This window comes from Panthera leo, chromosome B2 (genome assembly GCF_018350215.1).
Source record: "Panthera leo isolate Ple1 chromosome B2, P.leo_Ple1_pat1.1, whole genome shotgun sequence".
Classification (NCBI taxonomy): Eukaryota; Metazoa; Chordata; class Mammalia; order Carnivora; family Felidae; genus Panthera; species Panthera leo.
Window position 1 is genome coordinate 77,956,682 of NC_056683.1, and position 25,789 is coordinate 77,982,470.

Here is a 25,789-nt window from a genome sequence, read left to right on the forward strand (position 1 = left end):
AAGAGAAAGGATTAAATATGTCTGTTTAGACAAACCAATAACCAGAGTAACCAGCCTAGAGGAGGGCAAGGATAAGGAGGAGAAATGGGGGGGTGGGGGGGTGGAGAGTATATGTATATATCCAGAATTGACCTAGAGTTAATCCAGGCAGTGCTGCAGCGCTGGTATGGAGAAGCTGTCCGCAGGGCCTGTCCAGTTCCAGTAGAAACACAGTTATCTGGTGTGAAGGGACGTGATTTGGTGTAGTCTGGATCCACCTCCACTATGGGCCCCAGGACTCATCCCTCAGGCCCCACCTTGGTGGTGGGGGGGGGGGGGGGGCGGGAAACAGCAATCCCGTAGTCTCTTCTCCACGGACCTGGACCTGGTGGACTCTGTTTGAGTCATTCTCATTGTGCTGTGGGTGCAGATGGGGCAGCCCTTCTTGGTCCGCCAACTTCCCTGACCCTGCGCTTGGCCAGGATTCAAAGTCCTGCTCCGTGCACTCCGGCACTGGGGAAGCACCTCTCAGTGCAGCCTGATATGTGGTCCTAGCTGGCTTTGTCTGTGCCACCACACTTCAGGGAGGACCGCCTTCTCCTACCACGGACTGCGCCACCAAGCCCGCAGGTTGGGGGGTGGGGGTGGTGGCAGACTAAGGCAGACGCAGGCAGGCTTTGTCTTTTCCCACAGCACTCCAGGGAGGGGGCCGCTTTCTCCTGCTGCAGACTGTGCCACTGACCTCACCCCTGAGCCCCGGGGTGGCGGACGCAGGCAGGCTTTGTTCTGTTCCACCACACTCCAGGGAGAGGGCTGCTTTCTCCCACTGTGGACAGTGCCCTCCACCTAGCCACTGAGCCCGGGGGTGGAGAACACAGGCAGGCTTTGTACTGTCGCGCAGCCCTCCAGGGAGGGGACTGCTTTCTCCCACTGCGACTGTGTCTCTGTTCGACTACCACCGAACCCAGGGCTGGCTCCCCTCCTTCCCAGGTGCACAAACAGGGAGCCAGCCCCAGTCTGAAGAAAGCCCTGCAGTTAGAGATGGGATCCCTCTCATTCCCAGTTCGGGATCTTTTCTGCTGTCCAGATACGGTCCTGCACTTTCCTAACTGCTTCCTCTTCCCTTTGTCTCTCTGCCGAAGGGGATCCCTACCGTCTGTGTCTACACAGCCTGTTTTATCTACCCCAGTTTGCAATTACCCACCTATCTTTTCTCAAGTTGTCCCATTTTATTCCTGGTAGATTCAGTCTCTTTTCTTCCCAGACTCTGGGGTTCAAAGTCCTCTGGCTTCCGCACTTCTTTGAGAGACGCAGAAGTATGGATCCCCCTACTTCTCCGCCATGTTGGCCCTTCTACAGTAACGCTCTTTGCTCAGAATATGTTTAGTCTTGGCTAATTGTTGAAGAAGTACATATCATTTTATAGTATGTAGAGATGGGGGCAGAGACTCAAGAAATTTCTTGAAATTTTTAGTGTCTTTTATAATTAAGGTTCACTTACAGAGAAATATATGACTGCAACATGCAACTAATGTTTCACTTCCTCCAAATATTTTAAACATATAGTCATACTCCTTCATTTATTCATTCATTTATCAAGTTATGTGCTCAACACTTTCAGATGTAAGAAGGATAGTCGCAAACTACAAAGATATAGGTCTGTCCTCATGGAGCTTATAGCCTAGTAGAGAACCAGATATTAAGCAAATAACTAATACATTGGTGGAATGTAAATGTAAATGAATGGGTGTAATGTAAATAGAGGATGCTGTAAATAAGTATAACAGAGGGTCTGCATTTGGGTAGGAAGGCTTTCTCTCTGAGAAAGTTACATTTAAAACTAGACCTGAAGATTGAGTAGAAGTTGTATAGGAAAAGAGCTGAGGGAAGGCAGACATAACAGTGTGTTTGAAGTACCTGAGGCAGAAAAATTCTTGATTTTTAAGGAACAACAACAGCAGCAAATCACTATGTCTGGAGTGTTGTGAGAAGGGGAGTGGTGCTAAGATGAAGCCGGAGAGGTCTGCAGGATATCAAGACTAAGTCTATGGGCCTGTGAGGAATTTTAGATTTTATCTGATGTGCATTAGGCAATAATTGAATGGTTTAAATCAGGGACCAACCAGTGGCAACCCATTTTGTTTTAAGAGTCACTGATCTTTGAGGAGAATGGATTTGAAGTGTGCAAGAGTTGGAAGTAAGGAAGTTTATTACAGGCCAGAGATAATGGCCTACTGTGACAACACAGGTTAAAGAGAAGTTAATGGATCTGAGTTATGTTCTGGAAGGAATATCTATAGGACTTGGTGATGGGTTTTTGTACACAGGTGATTCTTTTTTTTACTTTTTTATGTTTATTTTTGAGAGAGGGAGAGAGAACATGAGTGGGGGAGGGGCAGAGAGAGAGGGAGAGAGTCTGAAGCAGGCTCTGTGCTGACAGCAGAGAGCCCGATGTGGGGTTCGAACTCATGAACCATGAGATTATGACATGAGCCAAAGTCGGACACTTAACCGACTGAGCCACCCAGGCACCCCCACGGTTGATTTTTATTCACATTAGTTCTTTGAAGTCACCATGGACACTGAATTAGTTAATACTGAACCAGTGCAACTAGAGGAAAAACTGTTAGGTTCCTGTGAGCCTCTGGTTACAATATTTTCATCAACTGATCAATATATAACCTTGTTTTATATGTGTTTCTGTTTTAAAGACACCTTACTTAATATATGTTGATTCGTTAGCATTGAACTCAACAGCCAATAGCACTGTAACTCATGCCTAAAGAAATCTTATCTAACATCTGTTTTCTCCTTTAAGGCACATTACAGCTGTCTTGGAATTGAACAATATGCTTGGAGGCCATTTTAAACAGCAAAATCACCACCAAAAAGCCCAAGCATGTGGAAAATGTGGCATTCAATAGATTACATTTGTTTACAGTAGAAGAACTGAAACAAGAAGGCAGAGCATTGTTTTTTTTGAGCTCAACTGGGAATGTGTGTATTAGGCAACTCAAAATTTTGGCAGCTCTGTATATGTCTGCCTATGATTGTAAAAGTGCTGAGAGTATTGATTTTGAGGTTACAAATACAGTTTAGCAAATAGGTAGATTTGTACATACAGAACCCATGAATAATGAGGATCAGCTACAAGGTGAGGGAAGGGAGGCGTTAATCATATCTGTGTTTCTTAATATAAAAAGCTGGGTAGAGTTATTTTTTTCTGAGACAGGAAAAAAGCAGATTTGAGGGAAGGGGATATCAAGAATTTAATTTTGGGTAGGTATAATTAGTTTTTAGTGTCTCTGAGACATCCAAGTGAGCTATGGAGAATAAGCAGTTGCACTGGCAAGTCTGGAACACAGAAAAGAGGTCTGGGCTAGAGAAGTAAACACGGACATCCTTATCACATGAAGTATTTAATCTCATGAGATTAGAAGAAATTGTCAGAAGAGAGCAATCTCATAAAACTATTTTCATTTTCAATGCCTATTGACTCCATATACCTTAAAGATTACTTTTTTCTGGACAATATACAACTAGAAACCACAGAACCTACATAAAGAAGAACACACAATAATAGATGCAGTATGTTTAGACAAATGGAGGTCAGCTTGTTTAAAAAATAACAAGAGTCAGTCTAGTGTGAAGCAGTGTCCTAGAATTTTGTAAGAGTTAAATTAAGCAGACTAGGGTAAGCATAACTTCACTCAAGTGCCCGAATTAGACAAATTAGAATATTTAGGTCCTAGGATTTTGAGTAGAGGCTGTTGTAGCTCCAGGGATTCTGGTGAGCTTGGAAATCTGAAGTCGAGTCACTCGTCTCTTGAGTCAGAACTTTGAGACTTGAAAGGGGCCAATTAATATGATCTCTGTCTAATAAATTTGACCAGACCAAATGGATCAGCAAGGTTCCAGACTCATGTTTTAAATGAATGGCCAGTCTCTCAGGAGTTGAGGTGGTAGGGAGTTTCTCTACCTAGGGAATTCTATTTGGATAGAATTCATGTTGGCAATCCAGGTCAAATGGTGGAGACTCCATTCTCTTTGGATCTTTCTCTTCCTTTTTCCCTTCCTTGGTGTAGAAGTAGTGGGATTGCATCCCTGAAACATGGGTATTATTAGTATGGAAAAAAAACCTTTGTAGGCTGGCTGGCTTGCTGAAACATTGGAAGACAATAGCTTAATTTTAATCTCAAATCTTTTCTTTGTCATATGTGTGTGTATGTGTATACGTGTATATATACACATATACGTGTGTATATATGCTTACACACAGTACACATATGTGTACACCACCTATACATATATACACATATATGTACACATATGTATATGTGTACACATATGTACATACATATGTACACACACATATATACATATACACACACATATACACACACAAATTCTAAATGAAATTCACTTGAAATTTTTATCTCTGATGTATTTAGGATATTTAACTTTTTCAAGGAAACATAGACTTGCTTTAGTGAGGAGTGTGATACATATTGGGGGCAACAAAAACCATGGGTTTCATTTATATCTCTTCAGAAAAAAAGTAAACACACATCTTTCAGGTTGTGGTAAGAGAACAGAAGGCAGAGAAATGCATACTTTGGTATGGTCTCCAAGAAAACAGCATTAAATGAGGAAAATACTTACTGCTATAATACATAATGTTGTAAGTTAAAACTGCCTTAGAAAAACGAAAGAATGATGTTTCTTTTTGTCACTATTGTCAAAAATGAATTTTGAAAACCTAATGAGCAGGCATCTAACTTCTTTCCTTTAGAAAGCAACTAACTACACTCTGAAATACAATCTGTTAATCACTGTCAAAATGTGTTATGTGAAGTGCCAAACACCTTACAAGATTGCAGCAACTAAATTTGCTGCAGACATTCAGGATTAATGGTATTTAGAGTGGCAGGCTGCCAGAGTGATCGTGTTAAGGAAACATTCTTTTCTGTCTCTCCTCAACAGTGAGGGAAACATACAGGTACATACAGCTAATTTTCATTTCATTCGTGTACCTTTATTTTAGTTGTAGCTATTATTTCATCTTCTATTATGAGAAATCTTAGGCTGAGGGAAGATTTATTTGCCAAAGATACGTAGAAAGTGATTTGCAGTGATAGGATTAGAAGACATGTTCCCTGATCTTTAATTTTCAAATTATGAGTCTTTTAGAATAGTGAAATAATTGAGCAGTTTTTGATTAGCAGGGACAAAGATAAGAATGTAGTAGCATCGTTAGACATTTCAGTAGTCTTCAATTTTGTTTTTTTTCTCATTTTTTATTTCTAAATCTAACGTTTTACCAAGTATGCTTTTTTATTTTATTTTATTTTTTTATTTTTATTTTCAACGTTTTTTATTTATTTTTGGACAGAGAGAGACAGAGCATGAACGGGGGAGGGGCAGAGAGAGAGGGAGACACAGAATCGGAAACAGGCTCCAGGCTCCGAGCCATCAGCCCAGAGCCTGACGCGGGGCTCGAACTCACGGACTGCGAGATCGTGACCTGGCTGAAGTCGGACGCTTAACCGACTGCGCCACCCAGGCGCCCCAACCAAGTATGCTTTTTTTAAAAAAAAGTTTACATATTTATTTTTGAGAGAGAGAGCGAGCGAGAGCACACAAGTGAGAGTGGGGTGGAAAGAGAGAAGCTGTCAGTGTAGAGCCCAACACGGGGCTCAATCTCAAGAACTATGAGATCATGACCTGAGCCAAAATCAAGGGTCTGACACTTGACCGACTGAGCCACTGAGGTGCCCCTACCATGTATACTTTATAGTCTTTCTCTGTATGTGTTTGTGCGTTTTTTTTCTGAATTATGTGAGAGGAAGTTTTATACAAGGTGTCCCTTTGTTACCTAGATTCTTTAGTGCATATTGCTTGAAACAATGACATTCTGTTACCTAATCATAAAATATCAAAGTTGAGACATCAGTATTGACACAGTACTGTTATTTGACAGACCTTAGATAATTTTGCCACTTGCCCACTAACGTCCTTTTTTAAAAGTTTACTTATTTTTGAGAGAGCGCAGTGGGGTAGGGGCAGAGAGAGGGAGGGAGAGAATCCCAAGCAGGCTCTGCACTGCCAGCACAGAGCCCAATGCAGGGCTAGAACCCATGAACTGTGAGATCATGACCTGAGCTGAAGTCAGCGCTTAACTGATTGAGCCACCTGGCAACCCTAATGACTTTAATAGTAAAATAATATTTAACTGTTCTATCTCTAGCTTCCTTTAATTTGGGACAGTTCCCCCATCTTTCTTTTTTTTCATATCTTTGACATAAAGAGCATAGTCCCTTTATTTAACAGAATGTCCCTCAGTTTATGTTTAGTGAAGGTGTTCATATGATTAAATTTGTTTGTTTTTTGTTTTGGTCAGAAATATCACAGAAATGATGTCTTCTCAGGGCATTGTATCATGAGGCACGCAATATCTATTTGCTCCATCACTGGTAATTTAATTTTGATTGTTTAAGGTAGTGCCTGCTAGGTTTCTCCACATAGTTACCAATTTTCTCTTTGTAAATTATAAAGATCTTGTGGAGAGATACTTTGTGACAAAGTAAATACTGTTTCTTATAACACCTTCACTCACTAGTGTTATGGCCAGATGGTAATTTCTTAATTCCATGATTTCTTGTACATTTATTACTTAGCATTATGCTCTGAGAAGCTTTCCTTTTTTGTCTCTGTCTCTCTCACAACATAGATTCATGAATTCATTTTAGGGGTTAGGATCCATTAATACATATTTTGATGCTCAAATTGTCCCAGATTTGGGCAGTGGGATTTTCTTGAAGCTTCTCTGTCTCTCTGTCTCTTTCTCTCTTTCATATTTTTATCAATCTCTGAGCAACTTGTTTAGCATAGCAAGGTACCTGTCCTAACCTTAAATCATATGTTTCTTCAAGAAAACTTGTTTCTTTTTTTTTTTTTTTTTTTTTAATTTTTTGAGAGTGGTATTTAGAAACCATAATCTACCCCATAATCTTCTGAGGTATCATTGCTTCTAGGCCCTTTCAGCAGAGGTAGGAAATACATGTATGTGTATACATGCACACCTATCTGTTTCTGTATGTGTATGTATGTCTGTGTGTAAAACCATAAGTTATATAATGTTTGATACCTATAATTACCATCTAAGATCACAGTTCATTTTAACCTTCCCTTATCATATTTGTTCCCTTTTCTAATGGTGATGAGTCTGGCTTCCATTTTCTTAAGATATTTACTTATTTGCTTTAGAGTACATAAATAGATTCAGAATTTATAACAGACAGCTGTGAAAAAACCTAAGTATGTAGGTGTTTTACCTTTAGTTTTAGAGCATATAGTAAAAAGACTGTGTTTTTTTAGAATACTTAGGTTAGTTCTCTTTTTCCTCTTCAGTGTAATTTTGTTATTCATTTAAAAAACTGACCCTTGTTTTGTTTGTTTTTAATCAATTTTAAGTTTTTCATCCTTGTTGATTTTGTTTATAATTTACAGTAATTTTTGGAATATGAAATTATACTTATTTTAATAAATTAGAACTGTAGAAAAAAAGGGAGTATGGGGAAGAAATAATAGATGGCTACTTTGATAAATGTTTAAAGTTTACATGGACTAATTGGTGAGTTTCAATTATATGTGATATGTGTGTATACATGCTATATACACTGTGTTCCACTGTACTTTTTTTTTCCACTTAAATGTTTTATCTTAGAGTTTGTTCCATGTCAGTACATATAAATCTGTCTCATTCGTTTTAAGAGCTGAGTTGTGTTCCATTATATGGATATACTATATATTCTGTTCTCTATGGATGGGCATTTGGTTTGTTTGCAGTCTAAACAAAGGTATAGTTAACTATTTTCTTACTATACTGCTGTGCACATGTATGATTACAGTCAGATCACTTTTAAATCGAAAAGGAAATTACTAAATCCTATTTTTGGGGGAGGGGACAGGTGAGCAGTTTGATGTTGCAAAAGCTCTATATGTGATTAAGTTGGTTTTTAAGAATCTTTGAGTTATAAATTACCAATTTCTAAGTTACAGTCTGAAACATAAAACAGTATAGCATTTAAAATATTTTGGTATTTCAAACTAGTTACTACAAGTCACAGGAAAATTACTGATTAGCTGTATTCTTTACTAAATGCTGTCACAGCTATTAAAACTGACAGTTTTGATTTAAACCTGTCATTTGTGGTATGAAGAAATGGAAGTGCAAACACTTTCGCATTGTCTTAGACCAAAGTCAACTTTGTATTGTTTGTTTTTCACCACAGTCTATAAAGACTCAATAAATCTAGCAGGATGTGTAAATATACATATATTTTGGGTGTTTTTAGTAATAAATGAAATACATTATATAAGACTGGAGAAAATTGTTTTACTTAAAATTATAATTTTAATTATTTTGTAGTGTTATCTAGAATAATGTAGCTGTCAAATACTTACAGATTATATAGCCCTATTCGGTTTCTCCTGTGGGGTTTACATTTTTGACTGCCTCTTTGTACCCATGTTGTAATGGGTTTAGGGTCATAGGGAGGATGTAAAAGTCATGTACCTTATGATAGGTATTTTTATCCTCAAGTGACCGCATTGGTTTTTATATCTAGCTCTCAAAGTCTTTTATGTGAGTTAATCATATTTAACTTTGCAGATAATAAATTTATAAACAAGATTTAACTTTCTTAAGCTCATAAGTAACTTGTATTTCATTTTGCACAGTGCCTTGGTAACTAGCCAAGGATTTTATGCCTCCTAGTAGTTCTCATCAGATCAGGAACTGGAAGAATGAGGCCTACTTTTGACCAAACATAGGTCAAAAAGAATTGGTTTCAGCCGGTTGATGGGAAATTTTAGGGGGGGAGGCAGCAGCGGAATCTCTGCAATCAATGTGGAGCTTCAGAAATTTTCCAGGTAACAAAAGGTTGCACACAGATTCTATTCCAGTGATAAAAATCAAAAACTGTTTTAAATAAGAAATTTAATGGGAAAGACGATCTCTTTAAAAAAAAAATTTGTGCTTTTTTATTATACATGCTTTTTTTCTTATTTAGCAATGTCATTTATAGAATGTAATACATTTGTTTTTAACAAAAGGTCCTTAATAAAGGATTTGATTTCTAAGAAAATAACAGGGCAAGAAAATGGAAGAAAAAATGGCTTTTTGTTTTTATGTGTTCCTTTTTATAGTATATTCAAGGCTGTAATATATTTAGAATTGAGTATTTTTGCTTAATAGTAAAATAATATAGGACTACTAGTGTTTTTTGGAAGCTATATTGCAGTTATGTATTTTTTTTAACTTTAGTGAGTAAAGTTAAATGCAAGCTTTAAGAGCTATACTTTTTTTTTTTAAGAGCTATATTCTTTTTTTTTTTTTTCACTTTATTTATTTATTTATTTTTTTTAATATATGAAAATTCTGTCAAATTGGTTTCCATACAACACCCAGTGCTCATCCCAAAAGGTGCCCTCCTCAATACCCATCACCCACCCTGCCCTCCCTCCCACCCCCCATCAACCCTCAGTTTGTTCTCAGTTTTTAACAGTCTCTTATGCTTTGGCTCTCTCCCACTCTAACCTCTTTTTTTTTTTTTTTTTTTTTCCTTCCCCTCCCCCATGGGTTTCTGTTATGTTTCTCAGGATCCACATAAGAGTGAAACCATATGGTATCTGTCTTTCTCTGTATGGCTTATTTCACTTAGCATCACACTCTCCAGTTCCATCCATGTTGCTACAAATAAGAGCTATATTCTTAATACTGTTGTTAAATTAAACAGGATTTAATCTGATCAGTATTCTTATGCCTCCTAAACCTCTTTATTCTTTCTGATATATATTTTTTTAACATTTAAAAAAATGTTTATTTTTGAGAGAGCGTGTGCACGTGGGAGAGGAGCAGAGAAAAAGGGAGACAGAGGGTCTGAAGGGGGCTCTGCACTGACAGTTCGATGTAGGGCTCAAACTCACGAATCGTGAGATCATGGACTGAGCCACCCAGGAACCCTTGATGTTTCTATTATTGTAGAGCTTTTGTTTTCTTTATAAGTTCTTTTAGCATCCTCTGCTATTTTTTATAACTAACTTTGAAATATATTATTATAATTATATAATATTGCTATAATTGTAAGGCACTACAGTGAAATTTGAAGTTTCCAGTAGTTAGCATTCTGAAATAGCTTGGTTTCTCTAATATCTGTATTAGAGAAGGAACCAGAAAAATATACTAAAGCCTTCCTGGCAGTGAATAAATAGTAGCTCCTAAGCACCCAACGCAAATGAGAGAGCCAGAAGAGCCAAAGACCTGAAGTCAGTCCGGACCCAGTGTACTTTACTGGTTTGTCACAACGAAGGAGTACTCAGATTGGCTGGTGATGTCGCACAGGCCCTGCTTTTTTATTTTTTGAGAGAGAGAGAGAGACGGTAGGGGGAGAGGGAGACAATCTTAAACCGGTTCCTTGCTTGCCTAGTGTGGAGCCTGACGCTGGGCATGATCTCACAACCATGAGATCTTGACCTGAGCCGAAATCAAGAGTTTGACACTTAACCGACTGAACCACCCAGGTGCCTCTCATAGGTCATTCTTTTTATGTGAAAGCTGAAAGTGTGATGGACAAGGTAACAAAGGACAAAAGTGTCAGGGAGAAAAGGGACCACAGCAACTTTGATTATTGGTGCAGGCATGGTGGTTATTAGAAATAGTAATTAGATACTTATGTAGTCCATATTCCAAATAGGGCATAGAGAGCCAGTGATAAAATGGCCACCTCTTTTCTGGATAGGCAATAATTCATCTGATACCATTGAAGGCTTAGAGTATCTCTAAGGGGTGGAAGTAAAATGGCATTGCCTATAGCAAGGGATTAGGGAAAGAACTAGCCACTATACTAGAGCTTGGGGAATCCAGTGTAGATCGGTGGACATGTGGGAGATGGGGACAAATGGGTATTTCTCCGTGAGAACCACTCTGAAGATATAGCAATATATATCAGTATTTTGGAAGGCATTAAAAGTACAAAAGCAGTGTCCTGTACTTCATAGTCTGTAAGATTTATATCTTTGCTATTTTGTGCTTACTAGTGAGAAGTAGGACATTAAAGAAAATGTTATGTTTTCTAATACATCATCTTGTTAAGATGGATCTTTGAATTGTACTCCTGTGGTTCCTTTTATTTTAATGTTTCTCTTTAATTTTGTTATTCAATTCTATAATTGAGGGAAAACATTCTGTGAAAAAAATAGGGTTTAAGGTATTGAGAAAGTATATAGGACATCTTAGATTTGCATTAAAAAGTAATTTAAAGAAGAATGTCACATTAAAAAAAAGGGTGGGGGGCGTCTGGGTGGCTCAGTTGGTGAAGTATCCAGCTTCTGTTCAGGTCATGATCTCATGGTTCATGGGTTCAAGCCCCACATTGGGCTCTCCTGACAGTTCAGAGCCTGGATCCTGCTTTGGATTCTGTGTCTCCCTCTCTCTCAAAAATAAACATTAAAAAAACAAAAACAAACCGTCAAATGTTTGAAGAGCCAGTCTTCAGATACCTGGAGAACTCCACTATGTAGAATTTCTCAGTAGTGATCTCTTTGGTATTCTTTCCTTCTTCTGGATAGAGTTTGTAGTCTCCCATCAGGCTGTGTGCATTACTTTTCAGCAGATAGATTTACCATTGTGGTGTGGAGCATGTTGAATTTGGCAGCAGAGGAAGACCTGTAACTAAGAAGGGTGTCTTGTTTTTATGAACTAGGCCACATTTCCTGTCATACTTAAGCATTTTCTTGCATAGGCACAGGTGATCAGTTCGACACTGGACTTTTCGCCCCCCCTTTCAGAACATGGGGAATTATTTTTGCAGTCTTTAAATATGAGAAAATTCAGTTACCATTGATTTTGTTGACCAAACATGTAAAAGGCTCATTGTGACGGTCATTAATTTTGAGTTAAAACGGATCTCCCTGCAGAAATATGGTCTTGCCCCCTTAGGATATTATGAATTGCAGTTAGGACACTTTTGATAAAGCCCTTTTTTTGGTGTTGGTGCTTATTGTAAAACATTTATTTTTATTTTCAGGAAATTTTCAACAGGGGAAATATGAACCATATTAGCTAGTTCCTCCTGAGGAAAAAATAAGAATAGTTAAGAGCTTGCATATACATCAAGTAGCAAACTTATATACACTACAAATAGTTTTGTTGATATTAGTAAATTATTATTTCCTGCAAAATTATAGATATGTACTTCAGTTTTATGAGAATATGCTTAAATGTATTATCTATACTTCATAAGCACTTAACTGATTTACAGAGAATATTGACTTGAAATTGCTCAATCCCTATCCCAAGTAACTTCCATAACTACCGAAGACTCTTTGTAATTAAAAACAAAACAAAAACCTTTAAAAATAGATACACAACCTAATTAATTAAAATAATGAGGGTGAATTTGATGTAATGGCAGTTAAGGTGGGAGGGATTACATTAAAATTTTATAGGTAGTATTAGCAATTCCGTTTTCCTGTTATGTCATTATTTATAAATATACTTAAAAATTGCTGGAGCTTTGACCAGAGGTTGATGATGGTAAACCTAATTGTCTTATTTTCCCAAATAGAACTTGTAATTGTTTTTCTTTTATGCAGTTATGTTTCTTTTAATCTAAAATTAGTTGACAATTATAAAAACAAGTTTGCTAAGTTACATCAGTGTACCTAACACAATATGGCTATTCTGTGTGAAGGATTCTTATCAAAAGGATGCTCTTGGGGTGTCTGGCTGGCTCAGTTGATAGAGCATGCAACTCTTGATCTTGGGGTTGTGAGTTGGGTGTAGAGACTACTTAAAATCTTAAAAAAAAAAAAAAAAAGCTCTTTAATTTTCTTTCTCACCCCTTTCTCACCCTTTTGTTTTCAAAGAGAAACTGGTAGTCTGGGTAGATTCAAGGCGTCTTTAAGAGAAAATGTCTTGGGGAGCCCCAAGGAACTGATGAAGTTAAGTGTGCCATCATTAGTGTATGCTGTTCAGAACAATATGGCTTTCCTAGCTCTTAGCAATCTGGATGCAGCAGTATACCAGGTAAGTGGAGGTAGATGACAATGAAAAGTGAAAAGTGTAAAATCTCAAGTTAAAAAACAAAAAAAAAGTTTTTATGGTGAAAAGACTTATTAGCCCTTTATCACATTGTTTTTTTTCCTCCATAATTCTATTAATATCAAATATTTGTGTCAGACAATAATGTTATGAGTTCATTAATTTATTGTTTTGTTTGTAGGTGACCTATCAGTTGAAGATTCCCTGCACTGCTTTATGTACTGTTTTAATGTTAAACAGGACACTCAGCAAATTACAGTGGATTTCAGTTTTTATGCTATGTGGTGGAGTCATACTTGTACAGTGGAAACCAGCTCAAGCTACAAAAGTTGTGGTAAGAAACAAAACGCTCACCAGAACTAAAAGAGAACACTTCCTTAATCTTATAACACTTTAGACCATCACATTGATGAATGTAGTACATTTCTTTGAAAATAATCTTTGCCCTACAGATAGGCTTTTTTTACTCCCTTATCATAATGTTATTATTAATAATATAACTTAATTGTCCCCCTTCCTCTATTTTTCTGGAGGAGAATATGCATAAAATATGTTAGACATGGAAGGTACCTTAATGTAATCAATCCCCTTCATTTTATGGATGACAAAATTGAAGTCTTTTTTTAGACAAATCCCAGAACATTAAAAAAAAAGTTTATTCATGTATTGTGAGAGAGAGAGAGAGAGAGAGAGAGAGAGAGCTCATGTGTGCGCGAGTCGGGGAAGGGCAGAGAGAATCCCAAGCAGACCCCATGCTCAGAGTGGAGGCTGATATGGGGCTCGAACCCATGATCACAGTCTGAGCCAAAATTAAGTCAGTTGTTTAACTGACTGAGCCATTCAGACTCCACAAAATTGAAGTCTCAAGAAGTGACTTGTTTAAAGTTACAGTTAATAGCTAACCTGTTACTAAAATTGTGCCAATTTCATACAGTTTGTATGTTCAAAACTTACAGGCCTCTTTTAGGCATTTTTCTCAAGAACACCAAGGGAAGTTTTCTTCATCTAATTTTCATCCTTTCTCTGAACTCAGAAAGTTTTTCTTGTAATCTTTTTGCACACATTCCCACTGTCAGTGATAGGGATTACAGGGGGAGTAGTGTTTTTACTGATATAACTAAAACAGGGCCAAAAGTGCCTTTCTAATTTTCAATTTAAGACTTAAATGGTACCTACCTGATTTTCAAAAATATGTTGTATACTTTATTAGGTTATTTTCCCAAAGAGACTTAGGAAGTGGGACTCTAGTGAATGACCTTCAGGAGTTTTCCTTTACAATCAAATACTTTCTTCACCTTTTAGCAAATAAAAGACTATGGTTCTCCTAGAGGTATGAGGCAGCTGGAGATGTATAGAGGGCGTGTGCAAGTAGGAAGTCAGTTATTTTTTACGTAGTTTCTAGCCTAAAGCTACATGGAGGGTCCCCCCCCCGGAAAATGAGGTTACAATGAATGTTTATGGTTTTTACATGATATTTAAACATGCTTATATTCTGGTGGCATTTCAAAACACTGATCAAATATACACTGCACATTTAATTTAGTTGTAGACCTTGCAGAGAAAGAAATTTATTGGGAAATAAGGCAAACAAAAGTTAAATATGAACTTTAACACTTCACACCATTAGGAAAGATGTTAGGTCCACTGCACATTGGTAATTTATGTGAAAAGCTTAGTAAGCTAAAGCAGATTATTGGGCAGCTTTCCTACTTTTGGACCACTACAAAAAGTTCTTTCATATTTTAAGCAAAGTGCAGCTTCTTGTAACTGCCTCTGTTTTTTGTTCTTGTCAGAATAACTCAATTCCCTACCAACTCTATAGGATAATCCTTTGGATATTTGAGGTGTCACATCACCACCCTCCAGGTCTTTTTTTTCCTCCCCATTGAGACAACCTTGTTGTTTCTTTCTGTATTTTCTAGAGATTTCTTGATTCCCTTCCTCTTGCCCCAATACTTCCTTGTATTTCTCTTCTAGATGCATTCATTATTGTTCCTCAGTAGTCTTAAAACCTCACACTGTCTCTAGCCTTTGACTGAGCAGATGAAGTGTAACTTGTGAATTACCTCTTTTGTTCTGAATACTAGAGATTTGTTAAATTAGCCTATAAGTTTCTGGGGGGAGGTGGAGGGAAGATAGCCATTCAATAACTGATTATACACAGAGTTTCACACAACATAGTTTATTTCAAATGTGTCATGTGCAGTAGGCTGCTTCTTCTAACCAAAATGCAGGATGTATTTATTTTAGTATCTTGTTAGCTTTGGTTCATCATTCAGGCGTTTGAGGTCCTTCCAGATCTTATTATCCATTATTAGGTTTTTGAGTTGTTAGTGTTCTACAGATTCGACAAATATGTCTTTGGGTCTTCCCTAAAAATTTAGACAGGAGAGGACCAGAGTTCTGTGGCTATGCTTTTAGATCTCTCTTTAGCTGGACTTTTCCCCCCTCTTGCTCAATAATCCTTCTCTTCTCTCATAGTTTTTATAGGTCTGCCAGGAATTTGAGAGTGCCTTAGCTAGGTAGTTCTGGCTTGAGGTCTCTTGAAAGTTGCAATCAAGATATTGGCTATGGCAGCAGTCAACTGAAGGCCTGACTGGGCCTAGGGGATGTTTCTAAGGTGGCTCATTCATATGCCTAGCAAACTGGTATTGGTTGTTGGTCTAGCTTGATTTTATTCCGTTAGCACTTTGCTGTATGAGAATTCACTCAGCTATGGATAGAATTGTACTACTATTCTCAATACATTTCTGTCTGGTTCACAAAAATATTATTTAGATTTGTCTTTTTTTTTTTTTTTTCTTTCCAAAATACTGTCTCTATAGAATTCCCCTCCTCATACTAAGAATCCCTTCATAAGGAAATTTGGTATGTCTCATTCTTAGGGAAGCCATATTATTTTCTAGTGATGACCATTAAACTTTTTATGTCATCTGTTCTCGCGTTTTGCTAGTAAGTCATTAATAACAATAACAGTTGCAATCACTTAGACCAAGCTTTCTCTCAGACATTTAACATAAAGCAATACTCACCTATATCAGGCTGTTTATTTTGAACAAGGTATGTGCTTGTCATAGTATAGTCATATGTCTCTACTCTTTAGTTTCAGTGTTACTACTGAGATAGTATTTATCTCTGAGGAAAGACTGATGAAAGTTCCTTAAGGGTTAGTTTAGGGAAGAAAGAGAAAATAAAGTTGAAATAGGTTAGGGCACATATACATGCATCTTTTAGCACAGAATTATATACATCTGTCAATCTCTCTCATCCATGAACTATTTAAGAACCACAGCTGTGTATCATCTTTTATTTTTATTCATTTAGTACATAAGACAGTGTATCTGGTACATAGAAGGATACTATTAATATTTGATAGAAATTTAGTAAAGTAGGAAATCTTAAAGTCGTTACTTCATTCTGCAGGTGATAGGAAATACAAGAGTTAAACTGTTACCATTTCTGTGATTGAGGCTATTAGGGCTTGAGTTAAGGTGGTGGCAGAAGTTAAAATTAAGAGGCAGGCTGACAATGCAAAATTCTGTGCTAGGATGACTGCCTGCCTGTTATTAGGAATAGGCACACATGTTCGGTAAGCATGGGTGCAATTTGAGGGACAGCTTTTTAATTTAAGTGCTTTGGTTAATCTCTGGGATGGCCTTTTGTTTGTTTCTATCTTAGTCTGTAGACTAGCTGTGTCTGATGTGGCACATACTCTCAATAGAACCATAACAAATTTTTGTAGTCATTTGATCTCTTGGATGAATTCTATTTATGAGTCACTAACAACTTTTGAAACATTATTGCAGGTGGAACAGAACCCATTGTTAGGGTTTGGCGCTATAGCTATTGCTGTATTGTGCTCAGGATTTGCAGGTAAATCATAAATGCATTGCTTTATTCTGTTAAATTTTCTAAAAAAAACATTAAATAGGGATCTAGTTTATATTATTTTATTGTAACCATTTTATTCCCAATAAGGCTTATCTTCCTACTTATAGTTTTGTGTCAGCTGTTTTTTCAGCAAATGTGTGGTAGTGTTTAATTCGGTTCAGACCTAAGACATTACTCATACTTGCAGTAATCTAAGAACATATTTATGTCATGTTGACCATCTTCAGTCCAGATAAGAACCCAAAAGTGAACAAAGACTTCTAACAATGGACAAGTGAGCAGTTAGAAAGCTCCAGTACCTCTTTCCATTTCCTGGAAGTGGCACTATCTTCAGGCAATATCCTCTTGCTGTGGGATATGAAGTTGCCAGCTCAGTATCTGTTTTTTCCTGTTACCCTCAAGTTCTTCCTCTAATAGATTAGGAATTATGGAGTAGGGAGAAAAGGGGGTGGGGTGGAGAGTACCTCACCGAAAAGTTAATACATAAAAGTAACAGCCAAAAAGGGAGGGATGAGAACTGAAATCATTAACATAAAATAAACATGGAAGTCTAGAGTCATATGTGTAGGAACAATCCTCCACTTAATCAAGAAGAGACAAGGTATTAATGTTAAGTGCAACATATGTTTTAGAAATAGTTCCAATAGAGAAGAACCTGAATTTTCTTTTAGTAAAGAATATATTAGTCATAGCTATGTTTTTATTATTTATCTTTATTTGTGCTATTTCAAGAGTTAGGATTCTTTTTATTTTTGACTAGGAAAGTAGGCTGGATGTGGAAGTGAAATATTGCTTGTGAAAAAGATCTTTGATAAAAGGGGAAGATCTAAATTGAGACATATATTTAATGATAGCATCATGCTAAATTTTTATCCTTAGGAACTAGCAAATTAGAAATAAAAATTGAGTTACCCAAGAAATATGCTATTAGACTTTTAAAAATGGGAATAGGAATAACCATTACATGTTTCTTTCCGTTCTCTGGCTCTAGCGCACATTCACCAAAAACAACCTTTTTTTCCATTATAATTTTTAGTTGATTAGTATTTGAGTGGCAGTTTCTAAGTCTGTAATTAATGTGTTTATAATGAAAATCTTTAATATCCTTGAATGTCTCCATGTGTTCATTTTAAGTATAAAACTTAGTGGTATGTGATTTTGCATGTGTATGATGAGTCATTTGCTTTTCTGGAGTATCTGGAAAAACTATGGACCCTCAACCCCAAGAAAATGCACATACATACAAAATGTATTATCTAGTGAGTGAGTTCATGGTTTTTCTGACATTAAGAACTTGGTTTGTGGAACCCTGCTTTAAAGGAAAATGGCTTCACTCAGCAATTTCTATTTAAATTTTATTTTGGTTGTGTTACTCTGAAAAAAATCCCAAGCGGTTATTATATAGGTTATTTTGTAAAGCTGGGAGTTTTCATTACTAGGCAGATATTAGAGGGATATGATTAAGATAATTAACTCTAATAGTATAGTTTTCCTGCTGACCAAAAGAAGTCTATTATTGGCATTAACAGAAAGCTTCTGTGATCTTACTGCTACAGTAATGGGAGAAACTGTTCTTAATAATTTATGAGTTTCCTGTTGTATGTGGGTTAGAAAATTCCCTCTTAGTTACTGATTTTATATGCTGTATAAAAATACATGTTGTTAATGTCAAAATGCCATGTCACAACCAGCATAATAAATGTGCACTTGATGTAAAATGTGTTTGTTCCCTGAATCATATACTTTTATATTGTCATAGGTCTAGGTTATTGTTCTAAATGAAGGGAATTTCAAATTAATTTTTAATATCTTTCATATTTGCATATCTAATTTTTTTCCAGGAGTGTACTTTGAAAAAGTTTTAAAGAGTTCAGACACTTCCCTCTGGGTGAGAAACATTCAAATGTATCTATCAGGGATTGTTGTGACATTAGTTGGCGTCTACTTGTCAGATGGAGCTGAAATTAAAGAAAAAGGATTTTTCTATGGTTACACATATTATGTCTGGTTTGTCATCTGTAAGTATCCAGGAATTAACAAGGTCTGGGTAGATCCTTTAAAAAAAAAAAAAAAGTCTGTTTTAAGCCTTTGATAGCATTTTGAAATTGTTCCTCTGCTACTGTGAACACGTTTGAAAATGTAATTTTGGTTTTATTGACTGACTTTGTGGCGTAACTCTCCCAAAGCAATTTTGCCTTCACGATCAGTAGTATCTAATGTGTTAGCAATAAATGTGTACAATTTAGTAGTAGAGCACATAGCCCTCTGGGCATGTGAAAAACAATGTTGTTTTATAGGAACTATTACTCGATTTTAGTACAAACTCTCTCAGATGGCTGCTTCTAAGGAAAATCGTATTTTCCTAGGTAAATTAGTATGGCATCTCTGGGGGTGAAAACTGCTTCACCATCATAGAATGTTTCATTTTTCGAGTGTTAAGATTTTCTTTCTTTCTGTATACAAGTTCTTGCAAGTGTTGGAGGCCTCTACACTTCTGTCGTGGTCAAGTACACAGACAACATCATGAAGGGCTTTTCTGCAGCAGCAGCCATTGTCCTTTCTACCATCGCTTCAGTGATGCTATTTGGGTTGCAGATAAGTATGTCTTAGTTTGTATTTTTAAGTTTTTAAAAGAGCTTCTCACTTCCTTGACTCCTTAAATATGGCAGTTGGTCATAAATTCCTTGTTTTGTTATAGTTTATTCTACAAACGCAGAAGTTCATTATCTTATGGGATGTGGGTCACCAGTACTGAGGTTGTTTCCATGGTCCTAGAGCTTAGCTGAGGGGTACTGGTTCTACTGAAAGTGACAGGGCTACTGAGTTACTACAAAGAGCCTTTCTGTAGTCAGGACCTCCCTGTTTCCCTGGTTTTAGATACAAGACAACCTGAATACTTCTCGGTGAATATAGTATGATTAGGTTTGCAAGGCAATACAAGGACTTTAGGGAATGATTATTTTCAGCAGTGCAGTTACAGTAAACAAGGCTTTTTATGAGGGGGAAAGAACAGAAAATTCTTTCATGTCCCCCTTAGTTTGTACCTTCCTAACTTTTGGACGTAGGTATAAAGGTATTTTTGTTTCTTATAATATGTAATTAGTACAAAATTCATTATGATAGCTGGCATTCTGGCACCATCACTGTACTAGTCCTTCTAATATAGACTTCCCTAGCCTACACCCAGCATTAAGTTGGATCCTGAATTATTTAACATTTCAGGGTGCTGTAATAATCATTTTCCTTACTGATCAATTATACCACAATCTGTGAAATATCGGCAATAAGTAAAAGAAACAGACTTGGCCTGTATTTATGTTTGATTTTAAAATTGATTATTGTTATAAATGCAAATAGAGGAACATCAAGCTTGTAGAAATCTTTAAAAAAATTTATTAGTTGTGCAACTTTGGGGAAGTTACTTAACCTGTGTCTCAGTTTCTTCATCTGTAAAGTGGGACGGATAGTCTCCTGGGTTGTTTTAGGTAAAGTGATTAGAATAGTGCCTGGCACCCAGTAAGTATTCTGTAGAAGGCCAACCACTTACCATTTCAGTATCACTACTTATAGGCCCTCCTTTAGATATATTTCTTACCTGATTTTGGTGAACTTTTAATTGTACTTCTGATCCTTATGCTCAACAAATCCTTATGCCTTTTCTCCTAAGGAATACTTGGGGGCAGTAAAAAAAAAAAAAAATGCTTTTCAATTAGAACATCTTACCCATCTTCCAGTTTTCTATTTAGATTTAACTTACCTCCCCTTTTTTTTTTGACGGGAAAGCTAGTCTTCTCTTGTTAGGAGTGAACTAATAAAATCATAGCTTGATGTCATTTCTCTGCAAGCCATTTTTAAAACTAATAAGATTGTGCTGTTGTACTCCATACAGAATTTGGTTCAGTTTGGAACAATATACAGTTTTGACATAGATTTTGACATAAACATTTATGTATGAAATGCTTACTTGTCAAGTTTGGGCAAGTTGTAATTTATGTCCTGATTTTCAGGATTAAGACCAAAACAAAGAAAAAAGACAAGGCTAGCAGAAAATGAAATTGTACTATCATCATTTCATCTCCTTTTCAGAAATCTTCAATCATTTTGAGTCATTGGTTACTTAACTCGAAATTTTGTGCTCAACTACCTTTTACTCTAAATTTTTACAGGTTTCTAGTACCATGGAAAAGCCACATTCCACTGCTCTTTTTTAAATTACAGCATATGGTGTGGGATGGTGGTGCCTGGGTGGCTCAGTTAGTTGAGTGTCGAGTCTTGATTTGGACTCTGGTCATGATCCCAGGGTTATGGGATTGAGCCCCATGTTGGGCTCAGCATGGAACCTCCTTAAGCTTCTCTTAAAAAAAAAAAAAAAAAAAATCCTTTAAAAATTTAGCATATAGGGAAGTTAGTATGTTGTCAGTGGTCTGGGACAGGCATACTCGTATTCTCACAAAGCCTACAGTCTCTTTGTACCTTTTTTGGGGGTGGAGAGCCAGAATTGATTCTCTCTGTAAACCTTACCGTCTATAAAAATAGAACACTTATAGATGTATTTTCCATGTGATCTAATGGTATAAACCTATAATTGAAAGATTTCAAAATTTAAAATGGATTATTGTTATATAGTTTTAAGGACACAGATACAGATTAATTTTTTTTTCTTTTCAGCACCCACCTTTGCTCTGGGTACTCTTCTTGTATGTGTTTCTATATATCTCTATGGATTACCCAGACAAGACACTACATCCATCCAACAGGGAGAAACAACTTCAAAAGAGAGAGTTAGTGGTGTGTGATTTCAGCCTCAAAAGACTCTTACCAAGACAAAAACTGTTTGCATTAAACTAGAGCCTTAAGTCAATCCGAGAAGGTAGCTTAAACAAAAACATGTTAACTGTGTCATAAGAATTAAGAAGAAAGCTATCTGAATGAACTGCTACAAAGATTTAATGTGACCTGTTTTGGGTCAACCTGTTTTGTTTCAGAATGAAAGACTTTTATTGTATATATAATGTATATAAAAAAGTATGGAGAGGGTATGATATTACAAAAAAATCATGTGAGGATACAATATTCAAGTAACAAGGTTTGGGACAAGGTTAAGGGTTAAAGTGCCAAAGCCATTTCTGTACGAACTGTTTTCTTGTTCAGGAACCAGGGGAGAAGGATGACCCCTCCTTGTTCTCCAATTCATGTACAGTATTTCATCCCAGCAGCAGTAAGACCCAGCTAGCTCTTTTCTTACAAAAGAGAGGCATAACCAAGCCAGGCTAGTTCAGAAACAAACTGAATGTTTAACTTCTCAAACTGAATCTATTTCATAATGCAGGCAATGACTTCTGGGTGGTGACGGAGTACTCCTGTTAAGTGCTGTATTTGTGCCATTCATTGTCTGGATTCGTATTTCTTTGCTGTTAGATGATCTACTTTTCTTCAAAAAATATTTCTAATGTCACTTTTGTACTTTTTTTTTATAAAGTATGTTTAAAACTATTGGGCTGTCAATAATTTGTGAAATTTTAGTGTTTTTAAAAATTTTTCTATAATGTTAATGGGGAAATTCAGCAATAAACTTAATTTATTTATATGCAATCTGTGATCACTTTTTGTATCATGATTATGACCATTAAAATAATGCAAAATGTAAAAAAAAAACACCAAAAACATTAAATTTTTCATTTTTTCTATGTTGGAACTGTATCAGTTAGGGTTCTCTGATGACATATAAATCAACTCTTGGCAAACCTGAAGCAAAAAAAAAAGTTTATAATTTATAAGAAAGACTACAATCAGAACTAGGGCTCTAAGCTATAGGAGATCGTAAACAACAGTCTTCAGGGAGCTGCTTTTGGAAAGACTGGCCTCTAACCATCACTGTCCCTGTGTCATTTCACTCGAAGTTCAAATACTGAGGTGGCTACCACAGATCTGGGAAGGGGGAACGTTTCTGCAAACAAGTGGAGAAGGATATAGGACATGAAAAACATGTTCCAGTTACACATTTTTATTCCATGGCTAGTTTGTGCTAAGGAAATATTAATGATTCTTTAAAAATTAGTAATTGGGGGACCTGGGTGGCTCAGTCGGTTGAGCATCCGACTTCGGCTCAGGTTATGATCTCATTGTTAATGACTTTGAACCCCACATCGGGCTCACTGCTGTTAGCCTGTCAGCTCAGAGCCCACTTCAGATCCTCTGCCCCCCTCTCTCTGCCCCTCCCCGACTTGTGCTTTCTCAAAAATACAGGTTAAAAAAAATAGTAATGTGAAAGCTACCTTTATTTAAAATTGAGACTGCATGGATAAGTCTTTTCTAGGACTAAGAAGGTGTACCATACTTGCCAATATAAAACTGTGTTCATTCAATTAGAGAAGTTTTGGTTCATGCTAAATTGCTTCTCTATTGTAAAAGTAGATGATTGTCATTCGCATTCAGGAGATTTTTAGTAGCAACATTTAGGATAAATTATAGTAGACCTGAATGGAAATACTGGCAGATGAGGATAGCTGTACTGATCAAACAGAGCACATCCCATGTTACCTAAACAAATCATGCAAAATATCCTTGGTCGATATGCAGGTACATGAAAGAAATGGTGTAAGAAACTCCATTTCAGGGGCACTTGGGTGGCTCAGTCGGTTAATTAAGCATCCGACTTCAGCTCAGGTCATGATCTCACGGTCCGTGGGTTTGAGCCCCAGGTCTGGCTCTGTGCTGGCAGTTCAGAGCCTGGAGCCTGCTTAGGATTCTGTCTCCCTCTCTCTCTGCCCCTCTCCCACTCACACTTCGTCTCTCTCTCTCTCTCAAAAATAAACATTAAAAAAAAAAAGTTGAAGAAACTCCATTTCAAATTATGGTTTAACTAATGGACTAATTTTTACAAAAAGATCCTAGTACCATACCTGTCAGTAATTCCTTGTTATTTAAATCTGTTCAGTTCCCAAGTTCACATAATAAGAATTACCTACCTGTACAGATTAACGAAAGATAAGCACGAGATCTGTTCTCTGGGAGTGGTTCTCATCTGTATTAGCAAAAAAGCTTAATTTTGGTGTCCCTAAATTGATTCAGAACTAGCCATTATTATAAGAAAATTGAAATATTTTCATCAGTTTTATCTGATGTGAACATTAGGTAATCTCAGTTATGAGAACAGTTTCTGGAAGAATGACACTGTAAAAAACCTCAAGCTGGAGTTTAATCCTTTATCCCCATTAGACCGCAGTGAATTTTAGAAGATTTGAGTTAGTTTTACAAAACTCTGTTTAGTACTTATGGACCATGAGGGAACTCAGTTGATTTTTTAAGATAAAGATTTAATAAGTTGATGAATCACTTAGGCTTAATAAAATATAGATTCTGAAACAGAACAGTTTAAATTCTAAACAAAGCATATAAGAATAGAGAACCAGAATTCATTTAGTAATTAAAAAGCTGCTATTTTAATTAGAAATTACATCCTACATACAGGTGTTATTCCAAGAAGTTTCATTCCATTGGCTAGCACAGAACGCACAGCTCTGAAAAGATGAAGTCTGGCCTATAAAATAAAACAAAGGATGATTAATGTTCAACAACAGGCTAACAATACATGAGTAAAGAAGAGTATCTTTAAGAGTAATTCTTATTTTCTTCTAATTTAAAGTAGGAACAGTATCTCAGGGTGCCCTAAGATTTGCTGTCAGTAAGGAAAAACAAATTTAGCATCCTATAATTTATAGTATGACTGGTAGGTACCCCAAGAGTTGGGGAGTGGGAGTGACACTATCATTATACAGCCCAGCTTCAGATATGGGGAACTCCTCACTCTTAGGAAAATGTGTTTCAAAGTCCAGTGTGTTGGAAAATCTAAAAACACTGATTGTTATAGCCCAATTCTAAGTACCACCTGAGTCTGTAAGTATACTACTGCAGTTAAACGAGATGCTATTTTAGAAACATTTACAAGAAAGACTCAGTAATAGTAACCTGAGGATGCTAAAGATAACACAGAAAACACTTAACGTACCCCAGCCACTTCAGGAGGACTGTCTTTTATATGCAGTGTCTTGTGTGCCATACCTGCAAGATGACTGAAACGGGAAGAGAGAAATGAAGACCAGAAGTCATTTCCTGTTGTAACATGCAAGCTTGGTATTTTATTGCCTCAACTTAAAGAAATCAAAGCCTAGCTCCATTAAAAGATGTATCCAACATTGGAAAGCTGAGACCTGAATCACTGCATTTCTGTAATAAGAAAAGTAAAACACATTAAACTAAAGCTTTAGATTTTGGTCCTAATACCTTAAGTTATTAAGGTGGTGATTTCAGTGTTTTATAAAGATAGGGGATTCCTTTCTAATAATTAGTTTTTTCTCATTTAGGTATCTTTAGGATGAAAGGTATAATGTGGCCTGGACTTCCCCCTCTGAATGGTGAGGAGGTGGGGTGGAGACTAGCTATCAAATACAAACACCACACAAACATGGGCCACTCTTTAAAGCATCTTTTCTGTTCAGGTATAGCAGCAAATACAACAATGTGCCAGAGAAATTATGCTTATGACATTGTTTCAATGTCGAACTGACTTAAAAAAAAAAACATATTTATTTATTTTGGGGAGAGTGCAAGCAGGAGAGGGGCAGAGAGAGGGCGACAGAGGATCCAAAGTGGGCTCTATGCTGACAGCCTAACAGCAGAGAGCCCAATGTGGGTCTCGAACTCATGAACTGAACCACGAGATCAAGACCTGAGCTGAAGGTGGACGATCAATTGACTGAGCCACCCGGGTGCCCCTTAACTGACATTTAATAAGACTTTCTGGCTTCTTTATTT

General features: G+C 36.7%; 2 protein-coding genes across 2 annotated transcripts in view; one reads left to right on the forward strand and one right to left on the reverse strand.

The window, feature by feature from the left end:
* SLC35A1 (solute carrier family 35 member A1) overlaps window positions 1-22,558 on the forward strand; it is a 33,809-nt gene extending 11,251 nt beyond the window's left edge. Inside the window, exons 3-8 of the mRNA XM_042939321.1 lie at window positions 12,910-13,069; window positions 13,266-13,418; window positions 16,891-16,957; window positions 18,817-18,993; window positions 19,440-19,574; window positions 21,644-22,558. Of these exons, the coding sequence (XP_042795255.1) occupies window positions 12,910-13,069; window positions 13,266-13,418; window positions 16,891-16,957; window positions 18,817-18,993; window positions 19,440-19,574; window positions 21,644-21,771 (820 nt within the window). The 3' untranslated portion in view covers window positions 21,772-22,558. The remainder of the gene's footprint in view (window positions 1-12,909; window positions 13,070-13,265; window positions 13,419-16,890; window positions 16,958-18,816; window positions 18,994-19,439; window positions 19,575-21,643) is intronic.
* A 1,839-nt stretch (window positions 22,559-24,397) lies between these two features.
* RARS2 (arginyl-tRNA synthetase 2, mitochondrial) overlaps window positions 24,398-25,789 on the reverse strand; it is a 64,106-nt gene continuing 62,714 nt past the window's right edge. Inside the window, exons 19-20 of the mRNA XM_042939322.1 lie at window positions 24,984-25,047; window positions 24,398-24,515 (exon numbers count right to left, since the gene is read on the reverse strand). Of these exons, the coding sequence (XP_042795256.1) occupies window positions 24,429-24,515; window positions 24,984-25,047 (151 nt within the window). The 3' untranslated portion in view covers window positions 24,398-24,428. The remainder of the gene's footprint in view (window positions 24,516-24,983; window positions 25,048-25,789) is intronic.